The 24,065-nt window shown below is 42.5% G+C and overlaps 1 protein-coding gene across 1 annotated transcript in view; it reads left to right on the plus strand.

Annotated features, from left to right (window-relative positions):
- The window catches only part of LOC116059911 (C-type lectin lectoxin-Thr1-like), a 29,850-nt gene extending 9,582 nt beyond the window's left edge, over positions 1–20,268 (plus strand). The window contains exons 2-3 of the mRNA XM_031313186.2: positions 19,880–19,971; positions 20,042–20,268. Coding sequence (XP_031169046.1) covers positions 19,880–19,971; positions 20,042–20,176 — 227 coding nt within the window. The 3' untranslated portion in view covers positions 20,177–20,268. The remainder of the gene's footprint in view (positions 1–19,879; positions 19,972–20,041) is intronic.
- The last annotated feature ends 3,797 nt before the right edge of the window (positions 20,269–24,065 follow it).

Genomic DNA, 24,065 nt, shown 5'->3' on the forward strand with positions numbered 1-24,065 from the left:
TTGGAAGTATTGTAGTAAGTAGTTTTTTCAAGAGGCAGTGATGTGGTTAGTTATATAATTTCTAACTGGTAACCACCAACATGTCAGAAAGGTCTGATGGCACTTTGACATTTCCAGTTGAAAATTAATTTCAGTGCTCAACATTATGTCAATCAATTACAATGTGTCACGATGACAGTCAGTCTTGATGAAACTAAATATTGGCGTGTTTACATTTCCTGTCAGTAGCTGGGGTGCAACCATAGACTGTAAATATTATGGCTGCAACTTATGGTTATTTTTAATCAATTCAATGTTTAGTCTATGGAATGTAATAATAGTTACAAGCTATAAAGACAAGCACGTTTTGCAAGATTTCATGCGCTTTCAGTAGAGCAAAAATGATTTCAATATGATTTATTATTTTTAGTAGTGGCTCTCAACCTGCTAGCATTTACAGCACTTTCACCCAATTCTAATGGGAAGCATATTTCATGATCACAGCACAATTACAGTAGCTAGTAGTATGAAATGCCAAAAATCCACGTAGGGAGGTTGGTTGGGGGGGGTGGATGGGTCAAACAACACAGGACTTTCACCCCGGAGACCGGAGTTCGAGTCCCGGCGTAAACCCCAACCGTCCCGTTGTTGTGGCGCGTCGGCGTCCCAGAGACCTCCGTATAAATCTCCTTATAGAGATGCTTCCCATTATGTGCTGACCACACGAATAAATGACGTTCTCAGCAACACGAAATAAACAAGATAATCGTGTCCGTGTACACGAATCAATAGATTAAAAATAACGTGACTATTTCACGAACTGCTGTGAGACCGTGTTGCCCTTAGACATGCACACTGTAAATATACTCCTGAGCACAATCATGAGGTGTGTGTGTGTGTGTGTGTCTTTGTGTCTTTGTGTGTGTGTGTGTGTGTGTGTGTGTGTGTGATATTGTATTGTTAAGTAGCAAGTCGTTTTTTTGACTTAAGAAAGAAATTTCTTAAGTTTACCACATAAAACGCATTCTTTCTAATTGGGGTCATGTTTGACCCCCTCATGGAAGAGGGTAGGTATTGGTAGGTCATGCATCTAAGGGTTAAACTATGTCATGGTCATGGTGGAGGCCACATGTTTTTAAAAAAGCTCAAAACTGAAGCTACTTCCAGAGGTAGAGACCTGCTGAAGCTTGTGTTCTCGACTGGATGTCATTAATATAATAATAATTAATAACTAAATAATGTATACTCTTTATTGATCCCCAATGGGGAAATTACAATTTACACTCTGTTATCATTAATGCAATGCTTGTTGGAAATGTTCTGCTGTCTTTTTAACCTTTGACATTTCTCTTTCACCCCCTCCCTTGATGACTTGCCTGGCTCAAGTAAGGTTAAATTAAAATAAAAACATATTTGTTTATGGCTGTAGGCCAACAAAAAGAGGAACCTTTTCTTTTCTCTGTTATGCTCATTATTTGACTATCATGTAAATAGTTGTTGCCTGCAGCCAAACAATAGGGAGGTGTTGTTGACTGTTCATGTGGAACAATGAGTTATATGATCAGCGGTCTGTCTGAAGTCACACAGTGAGGAGGACGGAGAGCAAACAAGATGGACAAACTTCTTCTGCTCATCATGGCTGCAACAGGTGAGAGTTTATTAGGTTTTATAAATGTTTATAGTCTTTTATTACAGCACATTTTTATTAATTTATTTGTAAATCAAATCCACAAAACAAATGTTGTACAGCTTAGATAATCATTAGTTACGTTATGAGCTCCTTCTTGTGAAATACTTCTTGTCAAAACACAGCAGAGGGCTCGGCCCAGTTAACTTTAAAAGAGACGATGAAAGTTAGACTCATACCGTGAACCCCCCTGGACTGAACTGTGACTAGGTTCATACGTAACAGAGGAGGGTGTCGGGGTGAGATGGTCTTTGAGGAGGGTGTCGGGGTGAGATGGTCTTTGAGGAGGGTGTCGGGGTGAGATGATCTTTGAGGAGGGTGTCGGGGTGAGATGATCTTTGAGGAGGGTGTCGGGGTGAGATGATCTTTGAGGAGGGTGTTGGGGTGAGATGGTCTTTGAGGAGGTTTTAGGCTGTTTTAGAGGCAGCAGGAACCGTAAAGATCCTCCAGGGAGGGGAGAGGGCAGCCAATGAGAAACGTTACATAACAAGCAACAATACCAAATGTAATACTAAACAACTGACATGATGTACGATGATGACAACGTATGTTTCCAATATTCCAAAGTTATGTGCCATAACAATGTGAAAGATCTCAGGTGCAATAATAATACGATAATATCAATAATATCTATATTTACAAGTAGTTTTTATACAGTGTATGTTGCTGGTGAACTTTTGCAATTATAACTTTATTCATCTTACAGCTGTTTGGTCTTTTTATTGTTCTTCTACTATATATATATATATATATAGTATATATATTAGTTTTATGTATTTATTAAGCTTCTTATATTTATATATATATATATTTATTTATTTTTATTTTTTTGTGATTCAGCAGCATTCACCGTATTGTTATCATTTGCTGAGTCATGTATATTCAAGTCTTATTTTACGGATTCCTACTCAACTTAAACCTTAAAGAGCCCCTATTATACTATATTTCAGCATCATATTTGTTGTGTTGGGGTCTACTAGAATATGTTTACATGCTTTGATGTTTAAACAACTTATAATATTTCTCATTCTGCCCGTTGCTGCAGCTCCTTCACCTGAAACACTCTGAGCACTTGGCCCGCCTTCCTGAAAAGCCCAGTCTGCTCTGATTGGTCAGCTGGCCCACTCTGTTGTGATTGGTCAAGCAAATTAAAACCAGCCACTGGGCGGGCTGTGCCTGCTCTATGAGCAGTAGGGTTACATGACTTCAGATCTTTTAAAGTCGACTCTGATGTGATGAAAGTCAAGTCTCTGTCGACCAGTCGATGATGACGTCATTGACAGGAATCAGGAGGGAGGAAGGGAAGACTGTGGGATCCTCACACTAAGCTGACGTTATGTCGTTACGTGTCAGGATCCCACAGTCTCTCCATTCTCTCTGCTGATTCTTCATGTTCATGTTTCAACTTTGGTCTTCATAAAAGTTCAGTTTTTTGATTCAGCAGCTTATAAAAACTTTTCTGGGTTCTTGACTATTATTGCCACCATTCACCACTCCCCCAACTGGTGCCGTCAGACACCGCCTACCAAGAGTCTGGGTCTGTCCGAGGTTTCTTCCTAACAAAAAAAGGGAGTTTTTCCTTGCCACTGTCGCAATAGCTACTGCTAATGCTTGCTCTTGAGGCAACCACTGTAATAGTTGGGGCTTCGTAAAGTACAGAGTGTGGTCTAGACCTACTCTATCTGTAAAGTGTCTCGAGATATCTCTTGTTATGATTTGATACTATAAATAAAATTGAATTGAAATTGAATTGAATTGAATTGACCCTGATGGTAGTGAATATCAGCACACAGCAGCTTTTAGACATGTTTCTGTTGTTTGCTAGCAGACAGAATAGAAGAGGAGGAAACCTTAAGGCTATACAAGAACCCCCCCCCCCCCATAGAGTATGATGCTCCGTCTCTATACACAGTCCAGCCACATACTAGGTTTGGACCCAGTGTTGTCACTGTGTTGAAACTACTCAGGACCATTCTCTAAAGGTTGTGGTCACTTTGTTTTTGGTGTCAGTCCAACAACATGGCATCAAACATGTTTTTGAATAAGCAGAACCTTTGCGCTTCGCCTGATATGTAAATTATTGTGGCTTCTGACACATTTCCATGAAGTTAAAAATAATTCTGAAGTACTGTAAGCCGAGTATGTGGAACACAAAGAGCTGTCTGTCTGCTGTTGTTGGGGAGAGAGACGTTTGGACTCCCTCTTAGACTCTCTCAGACTGGGAGAGGGACGTCTGGACTCCCTCTCAGACTCTCTCAAACTGGGAGGGTCGTCTGGACTCCCTCTCAGACTCAGACTGGGAGAGGGATGAGTGGACTCCCTCTCAGACTCTCTCAGACCCTCTCAGACTCTCAAACTGGGAGGGATGTCTGGACTGGACGTTGCTTTTATTCAAGAGACCCATCTGAATGAGGAGGAATCACTTAAACTTAAAAGAGATTGCGTGGGGCAACTTTATTATAGTACATATTCCAGCAGGAAAAGGGGCGTGGTCATATTGATTAGGAAGAACATAAACTTTCAGGTGCTTAAACAACATGCACATCAGAAAGGTAGATGGGTAATATTGGAGGGTCAGAGGTTGACTTTTGTTAATTTATATGCTCCTAACACCTCACAACCACAATTTTTCCATGAAGTTTGTGATGTTATAAGGAGCATAGGAAATTATAACATCATCATTGGTGGGGACTTTAACCAAGTTAGGAACCTTTACTTAGATAACTCCTCCAGGCCTAGGCAATTTAATGATCCATCTTGTGCCGCTATAGATGTAATGTCAGAGGAACTGGGACTAGTTGGTATACGGAGGCTGTTTCATCCTCAAGAAAGAGATTATACATTTTTCTCTCACCCACATTCTACCTATTCTAGAATAGACTACTTTCTAATTTCTCGCTCTCTGGTGGATCAGATTCCTAATGCTACTATTGGAAACATAGTTTTAACTGGCCATGCCCCTGTAGACTTAAGGTGGCGCCTAAATAATTCACTATTAAATAATGAAGATCACTGTGGATATATCAGAGCAGTAATGAAGGATTTCTGGGAATTTAATGAAGGTTGTATTGAGGATGTTGGGATTACCTGGGATGCCTTTAAGGCATATGTAAGGGGGCGACTTATTCAATACAGCTCATTGATAAAACAAGCTGAGAGGGATAAATTATTAAAATTAGAAGAGGATATCAAAGAACTAGAAAGACAACACGTGTCACCCTCAGCAGGAAACTTGGGCTAAATTAAATACATTAAAGTTTGAGATGAACATCATACAAAAAAAGTTGAATTTGCTTCATTCTGTACGAATCAAAAGTATTATGAGCAAGGTGAGAGAGCAGGTAAAGATTTAGGGCATCGGGTGAAACAGATGCAAACTTCTAACATTATTCCCTCGGTGTTTGATAAAAATGACAAATTAATAACATAAAAAAGAGATAGATGAGGTATTCAAAACATGTTATCAAGAGCTGTATACATCCCAGGGGAATGTGGAGGAATCAAAACTGACAGCATTTGTCACGATTCTCTAGGGCTGAACCCAGAAGCAGACCAGGACAAGGTGAGTTGAGAAAAGGTGAGTATTTATTTACAGACTTAAATGTGGTTGCAGGAGAATCCAGGTGACGAAGCAGGCAGTGGAGGTGAGAGAGGTCTCCCGCCTTGCAATGTTGCCAGGCAACCGGACAGGGTGCGTTCAGGAAAACAGGAAAACAGGCTCCAGGACAGAATACAGGCAACTCAAGCAGAAAACAGACTCAAACAGCGGGATTCATGACAGTACCCCCCCCTCCGACGAACGCCACCGGGCGGACTACCCGGAGCGCCAGGATGAAGGCGGTAGAAGTCACGCAGAAGGTCATCATCAAGGATTTGACGTCGAGGAATCCAACTCCTCTCTTCAGGACCATAACCCTCCCAGTCCACGAGATACTGGAAACCCCGACCCCGTCGCCTAGAATCCATGATGCGGCGCACCGTGTAGACAGGACCACCTCCGATCATCCGAGGAGGAGGAGGATGAGGAGGAGGGGGCAACAGAGGACTGAGAAGAACAGGCTTGAGGCAGGATACATGAAAGGCGGGATGGACTCGGAGTGTCTTGGGCAATTTGAGTCGAACCACAGCAGGATTAATGACCTTCTCCACAATAAACGGACCAATGAACTTAGGTGCCAGTTTTCTTGATTCTGTCCGCAGAGGAAGATCCCGTGTTGCCAACCAGACCTTATCTCCAATGGCATAAACGGGAGCAGGGATACGGCGACGATTAGCCTGGAGCTGATACCGATCAGAAACTCTGAGGAGGGACCGTCTGGCCCGATGCCAGGTCCGGTGGCAACGGCGAGGCGAATATGGGCTTGGACAGAGGGAACCGAGAGATCCTTTTCCTGAGATGGGAACAATGGAGGTTGGTAACCGTAAAGGCACTGGAAGGGAGACATCCCAGTGGCAGATGTAGGAAGAGTATTATGGGCATACTCGACCCATGGCAACTGAGAAGCCCAAGAGGTGGGGTTGGAGGAGACCAGGCAGCGAAGTGTGGATTCCATCTTCTGGTTGGCTCTCTCAGCTTGTCCATTAGATTGGGGGTGAAATCCAGACGTGAGACTGACAGTTGCTCCAATGGCCAAACAAAAGGATTTCCAGACAGCAGATGTGAACTGAGGACCACAGTCAGAAACAATGTCACTGGGCAGACCGTGGACCCTGAAAATCTCCCTAACCAGGATTTCGGACGTCTCAGTGGAGACGGGAACAAAGTGGGCGAACTTGCTGAATCTGTCCACAATAGTCAGAATGACCGTGTTCCCATCAGATGAGGGCAACCCAGTGACAAAGTCCAGAGCCAGATGCGACCATGGTCGCCGGGGAATATGTAGAGGATGAAGAAGTCCAGAGCTGGGCCGATTGGCGCTCTTGTTCTGCGCACAAACTGGACAGGCAGCAACAAAACTCCGGGTATCTTCTCCCATAGCAGGCCACCAAAATCGTCTGCGTAGTAATGCCATTGTCCGAGCCACGCCAGGGTGACAAGCCATCTTGTTGGCGTGGGCCCACTGGAGAACTGCAGACCGGACAGATTCAGGTACAAATAACCGACCGGGTGGACCATTACCGGGACCGGGCTGCGTCCGAAGGGCTGCCATGACTTCCTCCTCAATCCTCCAAGTAACTGCTCCAACGACTAACTCCCGGGGAAGAATAGTCTCAGTTTTGGCCCCACTCTCCTCCGTCTTGGAGAACATCCGTGACAAGGCGTCCGCCTTGCCGTTCTTGGAGCCAGGTCTCAAAGTCAGAGAAAAATTAAAACGTCCAAAAAACAAAGCCCACCTGGCCTGACGGGAGTTGAGGCATCTAGCAAATTGCACATAAGCAAGATTCTTGTGGTCAGTCCAGACAATAAACGGTTGCTCTGCCCCCTCCAACCAGTGGCGCCACTCCTCCAAGGCGAGTTTAACCGCGAGGAGCTCCCGATTTCCCACATCGTAATTTCTCTCCGCAGGCGAAAGACGACAAGAGTAGAAGGCACAGGGGTGAAGTTTACTGTCAGTGGAACTTCGCTGGGACAAGATGGCGCCAACCCCCACATCAGAAGCGTCCACTTCCACAACAAACTGACGGGAAGTGTCAGGTTGAGAGAGAATAGGGGCGTTGGTGAATCGGCTCTTCAACTCCAGGAATGCTCTGCCCGCCTCAGGGTTCCAACAGAATGTTCTGGTCCAAATCCCAGGAACCGCTGGAGCTGCAATCTCGAACCGGGCTGAGGCCAATCAAGAACCGCTCTGACCTTCTCTTGGTCCATCCTTATCTCCCCCTTGGAGATGATGTATCCGAGGAAGGATGTGGTGTGGGCGTGGAAGTCACACTTCTCTGCTTTCACAAACAGACGGTTCTCCAATAACCGCTGCAGGACCTGCTTGACATGCTGGATGTGACTGGAAAGTTCCTTAGAAAAAATGAGAATGTCATCCAGATAAACAAATACAAAAAGACCGATCATATCTCTCAGGACGTCATTCACCATACTCTGGAAAATGGCTGGAGCATTGGTCAGTCCAAACATCACTTGGTACTCGAAATGTCCCATAGGTGTGTTGAACCCAGTCAACCACTCATCCCTCTCTCTGATACGGACCAGATGATATGCATTGCGTAAATCAAGCTTAGTGAACACAGTAGCACCCTGTAAGGAGTCGAAAGCAGAGTTCATCAAAGGCAGGGGATACTTGTTCTTGACCGTGATATCATTCAAACCCCGATAATCAATACAAGGTCGAAGAGAGCCATCCTTCTTACTCACGAAAAAGAATCCAGCTCCCAGGGGTGATGAGGAGGGACGAATGAGACCGGCAGCAAGAGATTCCTTTATGTAGGTCTGCATGGCTTCGCGTTCAGGTCGAGAGATACTGTATAACCGTCCTTTAGGATAGGCAGTTGCAGGGATCAGATTTATCGCACAGTCATAAGGTCGGTGGGGAGGAAGTGACAGCGCCCTCTATTTGCTGAAAACTTCACCCAAACCATGATAGGTTTCAGGAACTAGGGACAAATCTGGAGAAGCAGAATCACTGGCCAGACTGGGAACAGAGTGAGAATAGGCAGTTTTCAGGCAGTTAGCATGACATTCGATACTCCAACTATTTACCTTGCCAGTCACCCAGTCAATTGTGGGATTGTGTTCCTTAAGCCAGGGGTAACCAAGAACCAGAGGGGCACGGGGAGATGGCAGAATAAAGAAAGAGATGAATTCGGAATGGTTACCTGACAGCAGCATCTTAACAGGTTCAGTCCTCATAGTAATACGTGCCAACAGTCTGCCGTTCAGAGTAGTTGCTTCAATGGCTTCCGGTAATTGCTCCTTGGAAAGCCCCAGCTGTTCCACCAAGTCGGCATCCATAAAACTGTCGTCAGCACCTGAATCGATTAAAACGTTTATCTCTAAAATCTGATTATTGTTCATGAGGGTAGCAGGAAAACGGGTTCTGACAGGATTATCGGGAGACTGAAACTGGCTCGCTAAAAGTCCTCCCAAATTTAGCGAGCCGGGCCGTTTAACGGGCGCTGAGGACAGGTGGAGATGTAATGCCCCGAGTCACCACAGTAAAGGCAGCTGTTGGTCTCACGTCTACGTTGGCGCTCCTCCGTGGTTAACCCGTGCCGCCCCACTTGCATGGGTTCAGGATCTGAAGGCAGAAATTCTCCTTTAATCTCGTGTGGTGAAGAATGATTAGCTTTTTCTGGTCTATTACCCGCCTTGGATGGTAACAGAGAACGTGATTGGTTGGAAGACCCCCATCGTTTCTCCCTCGTTCTCTCTCGGATTCTGTTATCCACCCGAATAGATAACGCTATCAGACTGTCCAGGTCACTGGGCTCAGGGTAAGAAATCAGTTCATCTTTAAGTTGCTCGAACAACCCCTGATAAAAAGCCGCTTGTAGTGATGTCTCATTCCACTCACTCTCCACCGCCAATGTTCTGAATTCAATTACAAAATCTGCCACACTGCGAGCTCCTTGTTGAAAACAGACAATTAGCTGCGTCCCTACCTCGGACGGGGTGATCAAACAGCTTCCTCATCTCTGCCGTGAACTCCTGGTAAGACTCCATACAGATGTCCTGTCGTTCCCATAAGGCCGAAGCCCAGTCCAGGGCTCTTCCACGCAGCAATTCAATCACAAAGGCAATCCTGGCCTTGTCTGTGGCGTATGAGTTGGGCTGCAAGTCAAACACTAATCCACACTGCATGAGAAATGAACGACATCTTCCTAAATCCCCGTCGTACTTATCTGGCGTCGGAACCTTGGGTTCACGGAAGGAAACAGCTCCAGAAGTGGCAGGCGAGGGGGGTGAAACAGGTGGTGGATTCTCAGCCGGCAAACTGAGCTGATCCTGGATCCTCGTCAGACTGGCAGAAAGGTTCCGAACTGAAGACGCTATGTCCTGTAGCGCCGTGCTGTGTTGTCCCAACATATTCCCTTGTTGGGAAATGGCATGGCGAACGGAGTCCAAGTCCCCTGGGTTCATTCTTGGCCGGATCGTTCTGTCACGATTCTCTAGGGCTGAACCCAGAAGCAGACCAGGACAAGGTGAGTTGAGAAAAGTTGAGTATTTATTTACAGACTTAAATGTGGTTGCAGGAGAATCCAGGTGACGAAGCAGGCAGTGGAGGTGAGTAGGTGGAAGAGAATGAGCTGATCCAATCTTGATACGGCAGAGGTGGAGTGAATCTTCGGGAGAGTAACTGCTGACAGAAGAGAAGGAGGTAAGTGAATGGCACAAAACAGAGCAGCAAAACTGACTTTAAGCAAACTGAGGCTGAGACGCTGGCACAACATACTGTTAGTGGCTAACGATCCGGCAGGGAATGGATGTCAGGTCAGCGCTTAAGTAGTGGAGAGGTGGTGATCAGGACCAGGTGTGCAGGTAGCAGATGAGATGCAGGTGTGGGTAGTAGAGAGGTCTCCCGCCTTGCAATGTTGCCAGGCAACCGGACAGGGTGCGTTCAGGAAAACAGGAAAACAGGCTCCAGGGCAGAATACAGGCAACTCAAGCAGAAAACAGACTCAAACAGCGGGATTCATGACAGCATTCTTCTCTTCTATTTCAATTCCTACGTTAACCGAGGATCCAAAAAATTCCTTAGAAGGGGAGGTCACATTAGTGGAAGTCAAACAGGCCATTCATAGTCTGAGTTTGGGTAAGACGCCAGGCAGTGATGGGTTTCCATCAGACTTTTATAAAAAAATGTGTAGAAGACTTAGCTCCAAGACTAGTTGCTGTCTACCAGGACTCCTTGCAGAAAGGGAGACTGCCAGCAAGTATGAGATCAGCTGTTATCACCTTACTTCATAACAAAGGGGAAGACCCTCAATATTGTGGAAATTATCGGCCTATTTCATTAACAGTGTTGGGGAAGTTACTTTTAAAAAGTAGTGTTTGCTCGTTACTCATTACTTCATAAAAAAAGTAATCCGTTACTTTACTTAGTTACCCCCTATGGAAAGTAACTTTTTACTTTACTCGTTACTTTTAAAAGCAGGCGTCTCTGGCAGAGACTGAAGTTAATTATTCAAAAACTATCTTTGACCATAAAGCCGATCTCTGGTTCATCAGTGAAGTGTCTGAACTCCACTGCAGGCTGGATTCTCTCCTCACAGAGGGACGGCTGATTCATTATGAACCAGTCCAGCGCGGGTTGAATGCCCATCAGCAGGTCATCACGTTACACGGTGTTAGTGTATACTATGTAATGTCTGTATCGACTTGTGCCGGTCGCGCAGCCACGATGGTCCGTGCGTTGTTGTAGACACATGCAGCCTCCTTTCTGGAAATCCTTGCGTGTCCGTGCGACCGACACAAGTGCACAGCGGTCCGCTGTGTGTATGTATAACACCATCTCCACCGCATCCATCTGTGAGGTTGTCAGCTTTGTGTCTGCCTGGCTCAGAGCGCCGTCCAGTAAAAAAGCTACGAAGCTTAAAACGCTCTCAAAAGTTAGCTTTGGCTGCTTCTCGCTTGCCATGATTACTCTGCTACCAGCCTCTGTCACGTCCCGTGTGGAGCTTGTGAGCACACAGCTGAGAAGGCAGTGTTGCTGTCAAATCTGTCCCTGGGAAAAGTAACGTTGCGCCGGATTGAAAAAGGAACTACGTTTCGTTACCAGATTTTCAATAGTAGCGCATTACACTACTTTTTACCCGAAAAAGTAGTTACGTTACTGTAACGCGTTACTACATTGTTACACCCAACACTGTTCATTAATCAACGTAGATGAGTAAATAAAGTACTGGCAACTAGATTAGAGAAGGTGCTTCCTAGTCTGGTACACGCAGATCAGGTGGGGTTTGTTAAGAATAGGTGCTCAGCAGACAATTTACGTAGATTACTGCATGTTATGTGGGAGTGTCGGAATGAGAATGATCCCATAGTTGCCTTCTCCTTAGACACAGCGAAGGCATTTGATAAAGTTGAGTTCCTTTTTTATGCATTGAAAAGGTTTGGCTTTGGTCCCTCCTTCATACAGTGGTTACAGCTAGTCTATGCGGAGCCGTTGGCAACTGTTCTTACTAAAGGAGTCATGTCACCTGTGTTCGCTATTATCACCGCTGATATTTGCCCTGTTTTTAGAACCTTTGGCAATTGCGTTGCGTGAAAAGCATAATATCAAAGGTGTTAAAATGGGCCAGGTAGAACACAAACTTTTTCTGTACGCGGACAATATTCTTTTGGTTTCAAGTAACCCGCACACGGCATCACCTGAGATCTCTTCAATTATTGATTCCTTTGCGGAAATTTCCGGATACACGATTAACTGGGGTATGCCTCTATCTAAGATATGTCCTCCAGCCATGAGGGAGTCTTGGCACTACAAGTGGATGCCATCAGGCTTGACTTATTTAGGGATTAAACTAACTAACACCAGGCTTGGAAAAGATTATGCAAACTAATATCTCTCCAGTTATTCAAGCTATCCAACCTGTCCTACAAAACTGGGCAAATATGAATATATCTTTGTTAGGTAGGATTAATTTGGTTAAGATGATCGTCACTCACAAGATTAACTATATATTATATATGTTACCTCTACATTTTCCTCCCAACCTTTTAAAACTATATAACACTGTTGTAGAGAGTTATATGTGGGTAGGCAAAAAAGCAAACTTTAAAGGAGAACTCCGGGCAATTTTTACGTTAATCTTGATTGCTATACGTATGTGAGTACTGTCGATAGCAAAAAAAATGAGCCGAATCGGTGCTAGCAACATGGAGCTGCTGCAGCTAATGCCCAGAGCTCCCACTTAGCTAAAACGGTTTTTGGGGGCATAACATAAAGAGTGCCTTTGTGCCTCTTAATGGACACAAAATGCAATTAAAATGTGCGTTTTCAACAAGATGCGTTTTCAACTCAGACATTGTTTAAATTCACCTACTCTGCGTAAATTAGCCAAACTTAAGCTAAAGGACAGTGACACCTGCTGGAAATGTGAGAAAGAAGTTGGTACTCTTGTACACATGTATTTCTGTAAGAACAATTAGCACCTTTGGGAAGGAGTGGTTACTCTCCTGAATAAGATATTTAATTTGCAATTGATTAAATCTCCATCTATATGTATTCTGGGTCTGCTACCCGGCGTTTTGAATGAACAGAAAAGATTATGGGTTCGTCTGGCCACAATAACATAGTGCAGAATAATATTAAGACACTGGAAATCAACTAGCCCATGCTGTTTTAAGGAATGGATTGAGTTGATGACAAAGATGGCTACTGTTGAACGGGTTACTTCTAGAGTCAGGGGTAGGGAAGATATATTCATGTAATGGAAGAAACGTGATTTTTATAAATGGCAACTGGAGTAATGGATTGGTAGGCGTGGTAACTGTTTCTATCAAGGCATGGTTATTGTTTTTCTGTTTTATTGTTTAATCTTTTTTATCACATATTGTTTAGCTTTTGTTGTGTGTTTATTTGATGTGTATTGGTTTGTATTCCTCATACTGTTAGGTTTGTTTGTGTTATGTACAGTTGTGTCTCATTTTGAAACTGTGTTCAGTGGCTGACAGGTGCAGCCGGAGTTAATCTGATCAAAGAGGGGAAGTATTTGGGTGGTACCAGGTTTCTATTATTGATCCCTTTGTTGTAGTCTAAACGATACTCCTGTTGTGTGTTGTATAAAAAGAAAATTGGGGACAAGGAACGTAATTGTGAATGGAATGTTGTGAAGTTTTGGATCATCTGTTGTCCTGTCAAAATATCAATAAAAAACTGAATGAAATTTTACGTATTTTAAGGGTTTCGGGAATAGGCGCACAAAAATGGCTCACTAGTGCCCCCTACAAAACTTAAAAAATGTAGCCCCTGCAGTATGTTTAATGTAGACTAATGAAACATGGTAGACATATGTAACATGTCAAGACATACAAAAAAGCTCATTGGAGCCTTACCCTAAACCCAACAGGAAGTCCGCCATTTTCAATTGAAAGTTTGAAATTAGTGTGTTTTTGTCGTACTTTAACAAACTCCTCCTAGAGATTTCATCCGATCAACTTCAAATTTGGTCTGTACCATCTTAAGATGTTACAGATGAAAAGTTGTTAAAAGCAAAACTTTTCGTCAAACGGTGTGGGCGTGGCATCGCGGGCATTTTGAGTGTTTAGCGATGAACGAGAAAGTAGCTGTAACTACAGTGTACATTGTCATATCTGCTTGAAATTTCCCACAATCAACAAGAGTCCAGGCCTGAGGACATATACAGGCCAATATTGACTTTTGGTCATAGCTGGCAACAGGAAATCAGCCTTATATGAGGAACATCATCCGATTTACATGAAACTTATAATGTGTGGTCTACATGTGATAACGAGCCGGCCCCTATACTCTAGCCACGCCCACGTACTCAGAGTCTTGTGTGAGGTATCATTGAAGTCAGCAAAGAGTTCCTTTTCAATTTGTGACGGTTTGCCGCGCCCCATATGATTAAGTCACGCCCCCTTTAATAACTAATGAGCCGTTTCTTGTACACTCTTGTATGAGGTATCATTGAACTGAGCAGAAAGTTCCATTTTCATTGGTCATGCAAGGAGGTGTGAGGGCCCGTCCAACGCTGCTTGCAGCTTTAATTTAGTTTGTGTTCCAGTAACTACTCACACTACTGGGTTTACCAGTTAGTTTGTAGTCCAGTAACTACTCACACTACTGGGTTTACCAGTTAGTTTGTAGTCCAGTAACTACTCACACTACTGGGTTTACCAGTTAGTCACATCTATTCAGTCCCGGCGTTATGGGCGGGCTTTAGGGGGCCGGGTCCACCCCCAGAGTCAGAGCCTACTGACGAGCCTGTCACCAATCACACAATAATGTTGTCCATGATTTAGGCTAACGCAATTATCCCTCTTTTTATACGCTGTATAGACGTTAGACGTGCATGAATTCAAAGTTCACTTGGGAGGTAATTGAGCTTAATGTTATACCACACGATTTAGGCTGTTTCTAAGTTGATGCTTTGCGGTTCAAGAGGCCTAACGCTCCTCTTTTTATTTCCTGTATAAGCCGGTTCTGCACAATGGTAGGCTAGTTGTTCATGACTTACCTGTTTCAATAACAAATAAAATCAGTTATATGTGTAGAACTGTATGAATTCATTCAATGCTCATTTGGAAGATAATTAAGATAATGTTACATGATGAGATTTATTTAATTTGTGCCCCCCCCAAAAACAATGGCATGCCCGTCCGTAAATTTGTGTCTGGCGCCGGGTCTGCATCTATTACATACACAATAACACTATATAAAACACTAAAAGATGGGAAAAGTCCCAAAAAGCAGAATAGGGTCTCTTTAAAATGTTCACTCATTAGAAGTTTTATACAACTTGTAAATTCTTTTCAGATTTTTTGAATATTGAACAAGGCTGATTGAGATTTCCTAATTTCAGAATCAGAATCAGAATCAGAATCAGAATCAGAAAAAGCTTTATTGCCAAGTACGTTTACACACACAAGGAATTTGTCCTGGTGCTGTAGGTGCATGTCACATTAAAGCAACAAAACAAACCAAAACAACTCTCTCTTAACTCTCGTAGGGACAGATACAGCATGACATGAGGAGAGGAGAGGGGAAAAAAAAGCAACTCTCAGACTATCCTCATAAAGATAAGAACAGTGTGGGAACAGGAAAAAAAACACCTCAGCACATAAGCACACAAACAGTACATTTGCACTGCTGAACATAACATAACATAACATAACATAACATAACATAACATAACATAACATAAATGTACAGTTGCACATTTGGCTGCGAAGGCGTTGGACTGGGGAGAGGGTAGGTTGGGGGAGTTTGGCCTGCTGAGAAACACACAGCCCGGCAGTCCCACTAGTGACCCAGTCCGCAGAATGTTATAGCGAAAACACAGCACGTTGCCATGGTGACACCCTTGAACAGTCCAGAACCGATACGACAATCAGCAGGCAGTGGGGAAGACGGGGGAGGAACCAAGAGAGTCTCGCTTGCAGAGCCCCAACAGAGTGACTGTTTGTTCCAAGAGACGGCCTTGGCAAGGCCGTTCAGGATAAGGGAGCCAAAAGATTAAATTTGTTTGGTCTACACGAATGGCTGCTCTAATTTAAACATTCATTCTATTGTCCAACTGTTCAACTGTTCAACTGGTCAATTTTTCTTTCCAAATCCATGACCTTCCTCATGATGGTATCCAAGCCGCGGGTCATTACCATGTTGTTTTCCATCACGCGATTAATAGTTCCAGTTTGCGAACTGATCGCTTTTTTGACAGCTTCAGTCAGGCCAGGCAGCTTCCTTGGGCTTTGGACAGCTACCAAAGTCTTTCCAATTCTTCGATAAACCAGAGCGAAGCAACCTCCAATCAGCAACATTCCAGTTATCAGGGTTCCAAATAGGTAGATATCCTCAACGTCCTCCACGGAAAGAGCAGAGAGACACACGACACGCCATTTCTCCCAGCCGTCCATCGTATACCCCGCAGCAAACGTCCCGTCAGGACATGCTGGCTCACCCGAACCAGTGCTCCTCCTCGAGAATACAGTGTCAATTGCGCTGAGAGACCAGTTAATCAATTCCATGATTTTTAGGTATTTGTAGAGCCTTGCAGGGAGAGTCTCTAAAAAGTTAACAGCAGACAACACGAGACAAGATAGCAAGCAGGGTAGGCCTGGGAGGGAGAGGGAGAGAATGCGACCGCCTTCGCTGAGAGCTGGAAAGAGAAGGCCCATTTCCCATCTTACTCAACTACTTCTTCATCCAAATTCAGTTGAGCATCAGCATTACAAAATCTTTCATACAATATGTAGTAGTAGATAACTTTATTGTCCCCGTGGGGCAGTTGGGTTTGCAGCACAGTCACACTTCATGACAGGACATCAGACATATGATACAAACAAATAGTCCCTACATCAGATCCGACAGACATAACATGAAGAACATACATCACACACTACGATACACTATACACCCTTGGGTATGACCAGGCCAGTTGGACATCTAGCTTATTTTGACTGATTTAAGGCTTTTGTGGCTTGGAATTATTCAACTTTTTACAGACATTCATAATAATTAAAACCATTTCCACTTTTTTTACCTTTTCCTACAACCTTCTTCTTACACGTTTAAGCCAGTAATCCAGTTTAGCCTTAGCACTTTAGCTTCTCAGCATTCACACGCAATTTACTGCAGGAAAAGCATTTTCTAGTTTTGTGAAGCTGACTCTAAGAGCAACGCACAAAAATTCCACTTAATGTACCTGTACAGTAGACTGGGTAAACCAGGCCGATCTGCCGGGGGTTTGATTCCTCCCTGCAGCTCAGGCTGGAAACCTGTACGTTTATCTATCCTGCTTCCGTTACAAATTTGTGGGAACCAATCACAAACTGGCTTATCCACCTGGCGCGCTATTGGTGGGTTTAACACGATGACGATAGAGAAGTGACCAAGCAGCTTCTTGTTTACATTCAACATGGCGGCCACCGAAGCGCAGCAACCCGTGGATGCCGCTGTTGCTGCTACGTCACCCGGATCGTTGGTCTGATTGGTTGAAGGATTATCCAATTGCATACAGAGTCATTTGAGCTATGCCCATTGATTTTGTGCAGAGAAAATACAGAGCAGACTCCCCAGACTAATGTTCAGTCTTAAAAGATTGAGCTTGGTCTGATGATAGCCAGACTACCTGTACGGCCCTGTACCGGTGCAAATGGAAACACACATCTATTCTATTCTATCATAAAACCTAAGTCATGTAAAGAAACAGAGAGCAGGTTCTGTTGGTGTAACTAGAACAGATAATTGTGTATTATCTGCATAACAGTGATACGAAATGTCTTTAAAAAGTTGTTGATATTAAATGTGTGTGTGTCCCTACAGGGCTGAGTGCTGTCTCATCAGCTGCTGGACGTCAGTACTATTTTGTTTATGACAGGAAGAACTTTACTGAAGCCCAAAGATACTGCAGAGAGAAAGACGGAGACCTGGCCACTGTAGACAACATGGAGGTTATGAAGATCCTGAACAACACGGCAAATTTAGACAACATGTTCTACTCCAACAACAGCTACGTGAGTTCACTTTTCTCTCTTTCATCTCAAAGTCTTTCTGACAGGAGGTTTGAAACCCTCCATAGGAACTAATAACTAAATGTAGAGCAGGAAAAAGTAGAATATTTATCTTTGAAATGTAGTATAAATCTAAAGTGTTTGAGTTTAACCTTCAGCAGACAGTACCTGAGTTTCCATTCACACATTTTTATGTGAATTAAGTGATATTGAATGAAAAATTCAAAAACAGTAAAATTTGATACAATTTCATGAATATCGACTCAAAGTTTTATATGTTTGATCTCATCGGATTTCTCTTAAATGGTAAACAGCGTATGCGATAAACGCTGATGGAAACGTAATTTGCTGAATAAATAATGAATTGCGATTACGTTTTAGGCCATTTTATGGTTAAACAGACGCACCTGTACAGGTCAGAAGTGGTGAAGACTGCGCGCCCAATGGGCACTACCAGGAGTAACGTTACCGACCCAAATGTTCCTTATCATGCAACGACGGTCTACTACAGCCTGTAGTACGATTGATGGCCAGCCTCAAATTAACTTCACATAAACATTTGAATATATTTGTACTCAGAACAAAGGCTGTGGATGTTGGTCACCATCACTTGAACATAACAAACACATGTCTTGAAGTCGTTATTTTATTTTTATTAATTTATTATTGGACCTTATTTAACCAGATAAGTCAATCGATAATTAATTCTTATTTACAAGACGACCTGGTCAAGAGGCAGCGATAAAAGCAAGTTGATACAAGACATTAAAACATAGAAACAACTAATGCAGTAAAACATTAGACAAAACTAAAACATCACAAAACAGTATTTACAACAACAGAGATCTATGTTCTGGAGAAGCTAATTGAAAATCAGTTTGAGTGATCAGAAACTATCTCTGGTAATGAGTTATTAAAGGAGGGTAACAGAATGAAGGAGTCCTAGAGGATCAGACTGATAGTATCAAGACTGGAGATGGAAAGATTAGGTAAACATCTGGTCTTCAACAAACAGCTAGAGCAGAGTCTAATTCTTTATATCACAATCAGAGAGCCTGGATAGGACTGCACGCTGACAGCTGGAGGTGGTCACTGTCAGACACAAGTTTCTACAAACCCGGGGAGACGGAGTTCAGACGATGGGGAGCTGGACGACCAAACGCTGGATACAGTAGAAAAGTCTGCGCGGTGATGTATGGTACTGGACTCTGGTACGACTCCGATTGTAGTGACAGCAGGATTTATCCAATCTGTGCAGATGTCAGAGGTGAGAATATTAACTAGTGAAGTTTCCTTCTCTGCTTCTCTTTGCCTCTTTGTTTTCATTATTCGGGCCTCTGTAGTATCAGTCAGTCACTCTGACAAAAAGCAGATGTGGATGGATGGAGGTTGTATGTTATGCTGCCTCTACACTTCTCTGTGCTTCATTTTCAGGGTCAGATGTGACTTTTGTCTCCATCAACACCCCTATGACATGGACTCACGCCCAGATCTACTGCAGAGCTCACCACACAGACCTGGCCAGTGTGAGAAACAGCACAGAGAACCAGAAGATACAGGTGATGCTACCTGGAGTATACTATATCTGGGGCTGGATCGGCCTTTTCAGAGACTCCTGGAAGTGGTCAGATGGAAGTAACTCCTCATTCAGCTTCTGGAAGAACGGGCAACCTGATAACAACAACGAGACTTGTGTGGCTGCAGACTTCAGCCAATCAGGAGCCTGGGAGGACTGGCCCTGTGACATGGAGAGAGCGTTCATTTGTTACGGTCCAGGTGAGTGCTAACCCGGGATTCAGACAGCTTTTGACCTGGGATTATTAAAGTATTTCTGATTCTGATTCTGATTCTGATTTACATTTAGATTCAGGTTTACTTTTAGCAGCACATTCGAATAACAAATAAACGAGAGAAAATATCAAGTTGTGGAGAGTAAATGTGAACATCATGATGTGGATCATTTCCATGGAATAGTTAGTAAAGTTAGCATGCAGTGGTGATCAGCTGCAGATGATAAGTTAGTGTTGAATCTATTGTTTAAACTGATGATGAGGAATGAACAGGATGCTGATTATTATCCAGACAGAAATGTTTGAACTCATGAAGTTTGTTTGATTTTTACAAAGTGGTGTCAAAGAAAGTGGTGAAAGTGAAGTTTGAGAACAAGAAGAATCTGGATCTGAATGACCCTGCTGTGATGGAGGCCATGTTGAAGCAGGTAAATCATGTTTTATACTGTTTTACCTTTATGAAAAAACAAATGAGATAAGATAAGTTTTGTGTCTCAGCTGAAACAGAAGCTGAGGGACCAGGGGCTGGACGACAACATCAAACTGAGCTGGAGGAAGCAGGCCGATGGAAAAGTCTTCCACAAGGAAGACAAGAAGACAAACAAGAGGAGGAGGAAGAGGGATGAGCTGTAATGTTGAGTTGCTGCGTCTGTTTTCATCAGAGAAAAGTCTGTTTCTTTGCAAGCAGAAATACTAAATATATTCACAGCTTTCAGCTTCTCAAATATGAAGATTTTATGCTTTATTTAGTCATATTTGGTGATAAACTTAATATATTTGGGCTTCAGACTGTTAGAATAAAACAAGACTTTATTATTTATCTGATTTATCATCTTTGGGGAAATATAACTGACATGTTTTACTGATTTACTGTTTCTTCTTTAAAATCTATTTTAATGAGATAAAATGTCTTTCTTTGTTTGAGAGTAAAGGGTTTTCCACACGGGGAGCGACCGTTGGCCTGCGTAGTCACGTCATGTGAAGGACAACGCTCCGCGAGGAAACACCAGGCAATCAATGTGTGGTAACCATGGAGATACTGTATCCCTGCCGTACAACTGGATGAGATCAGCTGACTGTGGTTTCATATCTCCCTAATCACAGGTGGATTTATAACACATAGTGGTAATCCTAGTCTTTCCTAACCACAGACAGTTATTGTTGATAGCTAACGTTAGCTACATTAGCATAGTCTTGATTAGGGACGTCTTGTGCCGATGCTCTGACAAGCAGAAGCTCCGCTGTCTCTGTTCTGATAACTGTTTAGAAAAGACTTTAATATTTTAGTAAACTCACAAACACAACAATCTCTTGTTCATTGATTTGTGCGTCGCTGGTGTAGAGAAAAGTTCAACACAGTTCAACTCTTGCAGCCTGCGGGCAAAATTAACTAAATGTGTGTATGTCCTCGTTGCAGAAGAGCTGTGTAGTCATTGAGGAAGTGGTTAAAAGTACTCCGGGTGACCTCTGATGCACAGAAAGTTAAGCTTAAGTCATAAAAATAGTTTAGACTTAGGGTTTTATGGCATAGAGGTGCATTGTTTGAAGGTTGCGAGAATGGAAGAGGAAGTTGCACCAAACTAAGACCCCGACCTTGGCGTGTGTGTCTGTGTAAGATAACAGTTTCTGCCTAGAAACAAGAAGACAGCCCCCCGCCGTGAGGATATGATAAAGCTTGAGGAGAGACAGATCGAGCTCCATACTTCGAGGACAACTTGGTTCGGACTGATGTCTGTTGCTAGGGAAACTACCCTTACCCTCTGTTTTTGTGAACCCACAGCTGTGTTGTAACTCTTATGCTGGACTAAAATGTTGCTTTTATCTGAACTCTTCATCTCAGATTGATCCTTGTGTTCTGGTAAACTATAGTTTCATGAAAGAAGGCGCAGAAATTATAAATTGGAGTCAGATTTGACAGGCCTTTGGGCCTCATTTGGACAAATTCCTTACAGCGTGTGTGTGTGACGAGCACGAACGCGACAGTTTCACGGGGTTGCCCGCTTGTTGCGTCGCCTGTCAGACTGCGAGGCGAGACAATCGCTCCCCGTGTGGAAAGGCCTTAACAGGCGTCTGGCTGTGATGAGTCACAATATCTTTAAATGATGATATACAAGATAATCATGTGAATATATTAGTGTTTGTGCTTTCACCCTATCAACACAATCTGAGATGTTTTACAGTTTTCAGCCGTGATCCAGATGAAAATCTGCAGAATTGAACCGATTGTTCATCAGGTTGGAGGTGGAGATGTTTTAACATTTTATTTTTTAATTTGTTTAAAATCTGGGTAATATTCTGTCTGCAGAGATGCAAACTTTAAACATTTACCTAAAACTTGATGTGACTGTAACATCTTCCAGACAGAAACACTAAATATATTCACAGCTTCTCAAACATGAAGATTTGATGCTTTTCTTTGTTATATTTGATCATAAACTTAATATATTTGGGCTTCAGACTGTTGTTAGAATAAAACAAGACTTTAGTATTTATCTGATTTATTGTCTGTGGGGAAATATAACCGACATGTTTTACTGATTTCTGATATTTGATGTTGATGTTTTCAGGTTGTGGTGGAGATGTTTTAACATTAACATTATTTAATTTGTTTAAAATAAATTATCTTTAGTGTTGAATATTTAAAATCTATTTCATCAGACTAACTATCTTTCTTCATGTGAGAGTAATATAAGTAATTATATGTATGATTGTTGTTCTGTCACCTTATTAGAGATGCAAACTTTAAACATTTACCTAAAGTTAGTCATGAGACTTGTTATGTGTCTGTAACATCTTCTAAACTAAAATACTAAATATTTACAGCTTCCAGCTTCTTCAATATCAAGATTTGAGGATTTTTATTTGTCACATTTGGTCATAAACTTAATATATTTTAGTAAGAAATAAAAGAGTTTTTAAGAGTGAATTTGAATACAAATTGTTTTGTTCTTATAAATTTAATAAAGTTGTGAAAATGATGAACTAACAAAAAGACTTTCAATCTTTTCTTAACTATTTAAAACATGAGTTGGTGGTTAACAGCATGACTCAGCATTTCTGTTTCTATTAGTTGAGTTCTTGCATTGAACAAGAAGAGACAGAAACATTCTTTAATTCAGAGAAACATAAATGGTCAACACATGATGACTTAGTCTCTTACCTGTATTCTGTTATCAGGTGTGTCTCTAGGATGTGTGATGGTGGTATTCCTGTCTCTTACCTGTATTCTGTTATCAGGTGTGTCTCTAGGATGTTAGCACAGATCTTGCCAGCAGAGGGCTCTCTCCCTCTCTGCATTATACCGGGGCAGTGATTCCCAACCAGGGGAAGATAGGGACAGATTGTAGAGCAGCTCAACTCATTAACAGTTGTTCTCAGTCGCTTTGGTACATTTCTCGAGTCACTTGTGCTCAAGATAAAGCAAGTTATCATTGTTTTGGTCATATTTCAATAGCTTTTGTACATGTACATGTAAATCCCGTCTTTCACTACTTTCAAAGTGGTTTGTTATTATTGTTTGACCACCACGGAGGAGCAGCAGAGAGCGTGCCTGTGGACCAGGAACATGGCGTGCACTCTAAAATAGTTGACAGAAGGATAGAAAGTTCCAGTGAGCAGGTATCTCGGTCTGCAGCACAACGCCAGCAGCAGCAGCAGAAGACTTTAATGTTGTGGATGAAAAGAAAGAAAAGAAAGGAGACCTGAGTTGGTTGATTCAGTAAATGAGCTCATAATCATATTTTCTGTCTACACCTGTTGATGTCAGGCTAACGCTGACTGAGCTGACGGTAACATCCACTGTTGCTAGGTAACTTCAGAGCGTCAGATGAATATTTAATGGAGAACATTGTGTGTGTTATGAAAACGAGTTGACTTTAAACGCAGCGTTTCTGTCAGCAATGTCTGATAAACAGACTCTCTGGCTGCTAGTTTAATGTTCCACTCAATATGATCATAACTCAGCTGTTTTCATATCAGAGGACAGATGATGTGGAGCTGCTTCCAAACAGAAGAGGAGACAGAGAAACGTTACAGGTAGGTTATTATGGGCTGGATGAAGGGCCAGCTGATTGGTTCATGAGAAAAGGGAAGACGTCTACATGAGAAGTAGTGAAACAGTTTAATATCGTGGTAAAGTTGGTGCCCTACACATGACACAAACTTCTTTCTCCAAACACCCACCTTTTGATTTTAGAGATTTTTATCATGTTAATAAATATATAATATAGCTTGATTCAAAATATAAAAAAATACAATTCCTTTACGCAGCCATGGATCTTAGACCTTTAAATAATAAACAAACTATGATTAACAGAAAGATATCCTTCATATGGCACAAGGCCTCTTTTGACACAGAAACCACTCATTGTTTCATACATTTAGTTGACTGAATAAATCAAAATGATTTATTTTTCTGAGTCTGTTAAACAAAGAGGCAGCTTGTTGTCAGAATATGTTCATTTTAATACCATTAAATCTCAAGTAACAGTGGGAAGTAGGTAAGTAGCAGTGGTTAACCAAA

Source organism: Sander lucioperca, chromosome 12 (assembly GCF_008315115.2).
Source record: "Sander lucioperca isolate FBNREF2018 chromosome 12, SLUC_FBN_1.2, whole genome shotgun sequence".
Classification (NCBI taxonomy): domain Eukaryota; kingdom Metazoa; phylum Chordata; class Actinopteri; order Perciformes; family Percidae; genus Sander; species Sander lucioperca.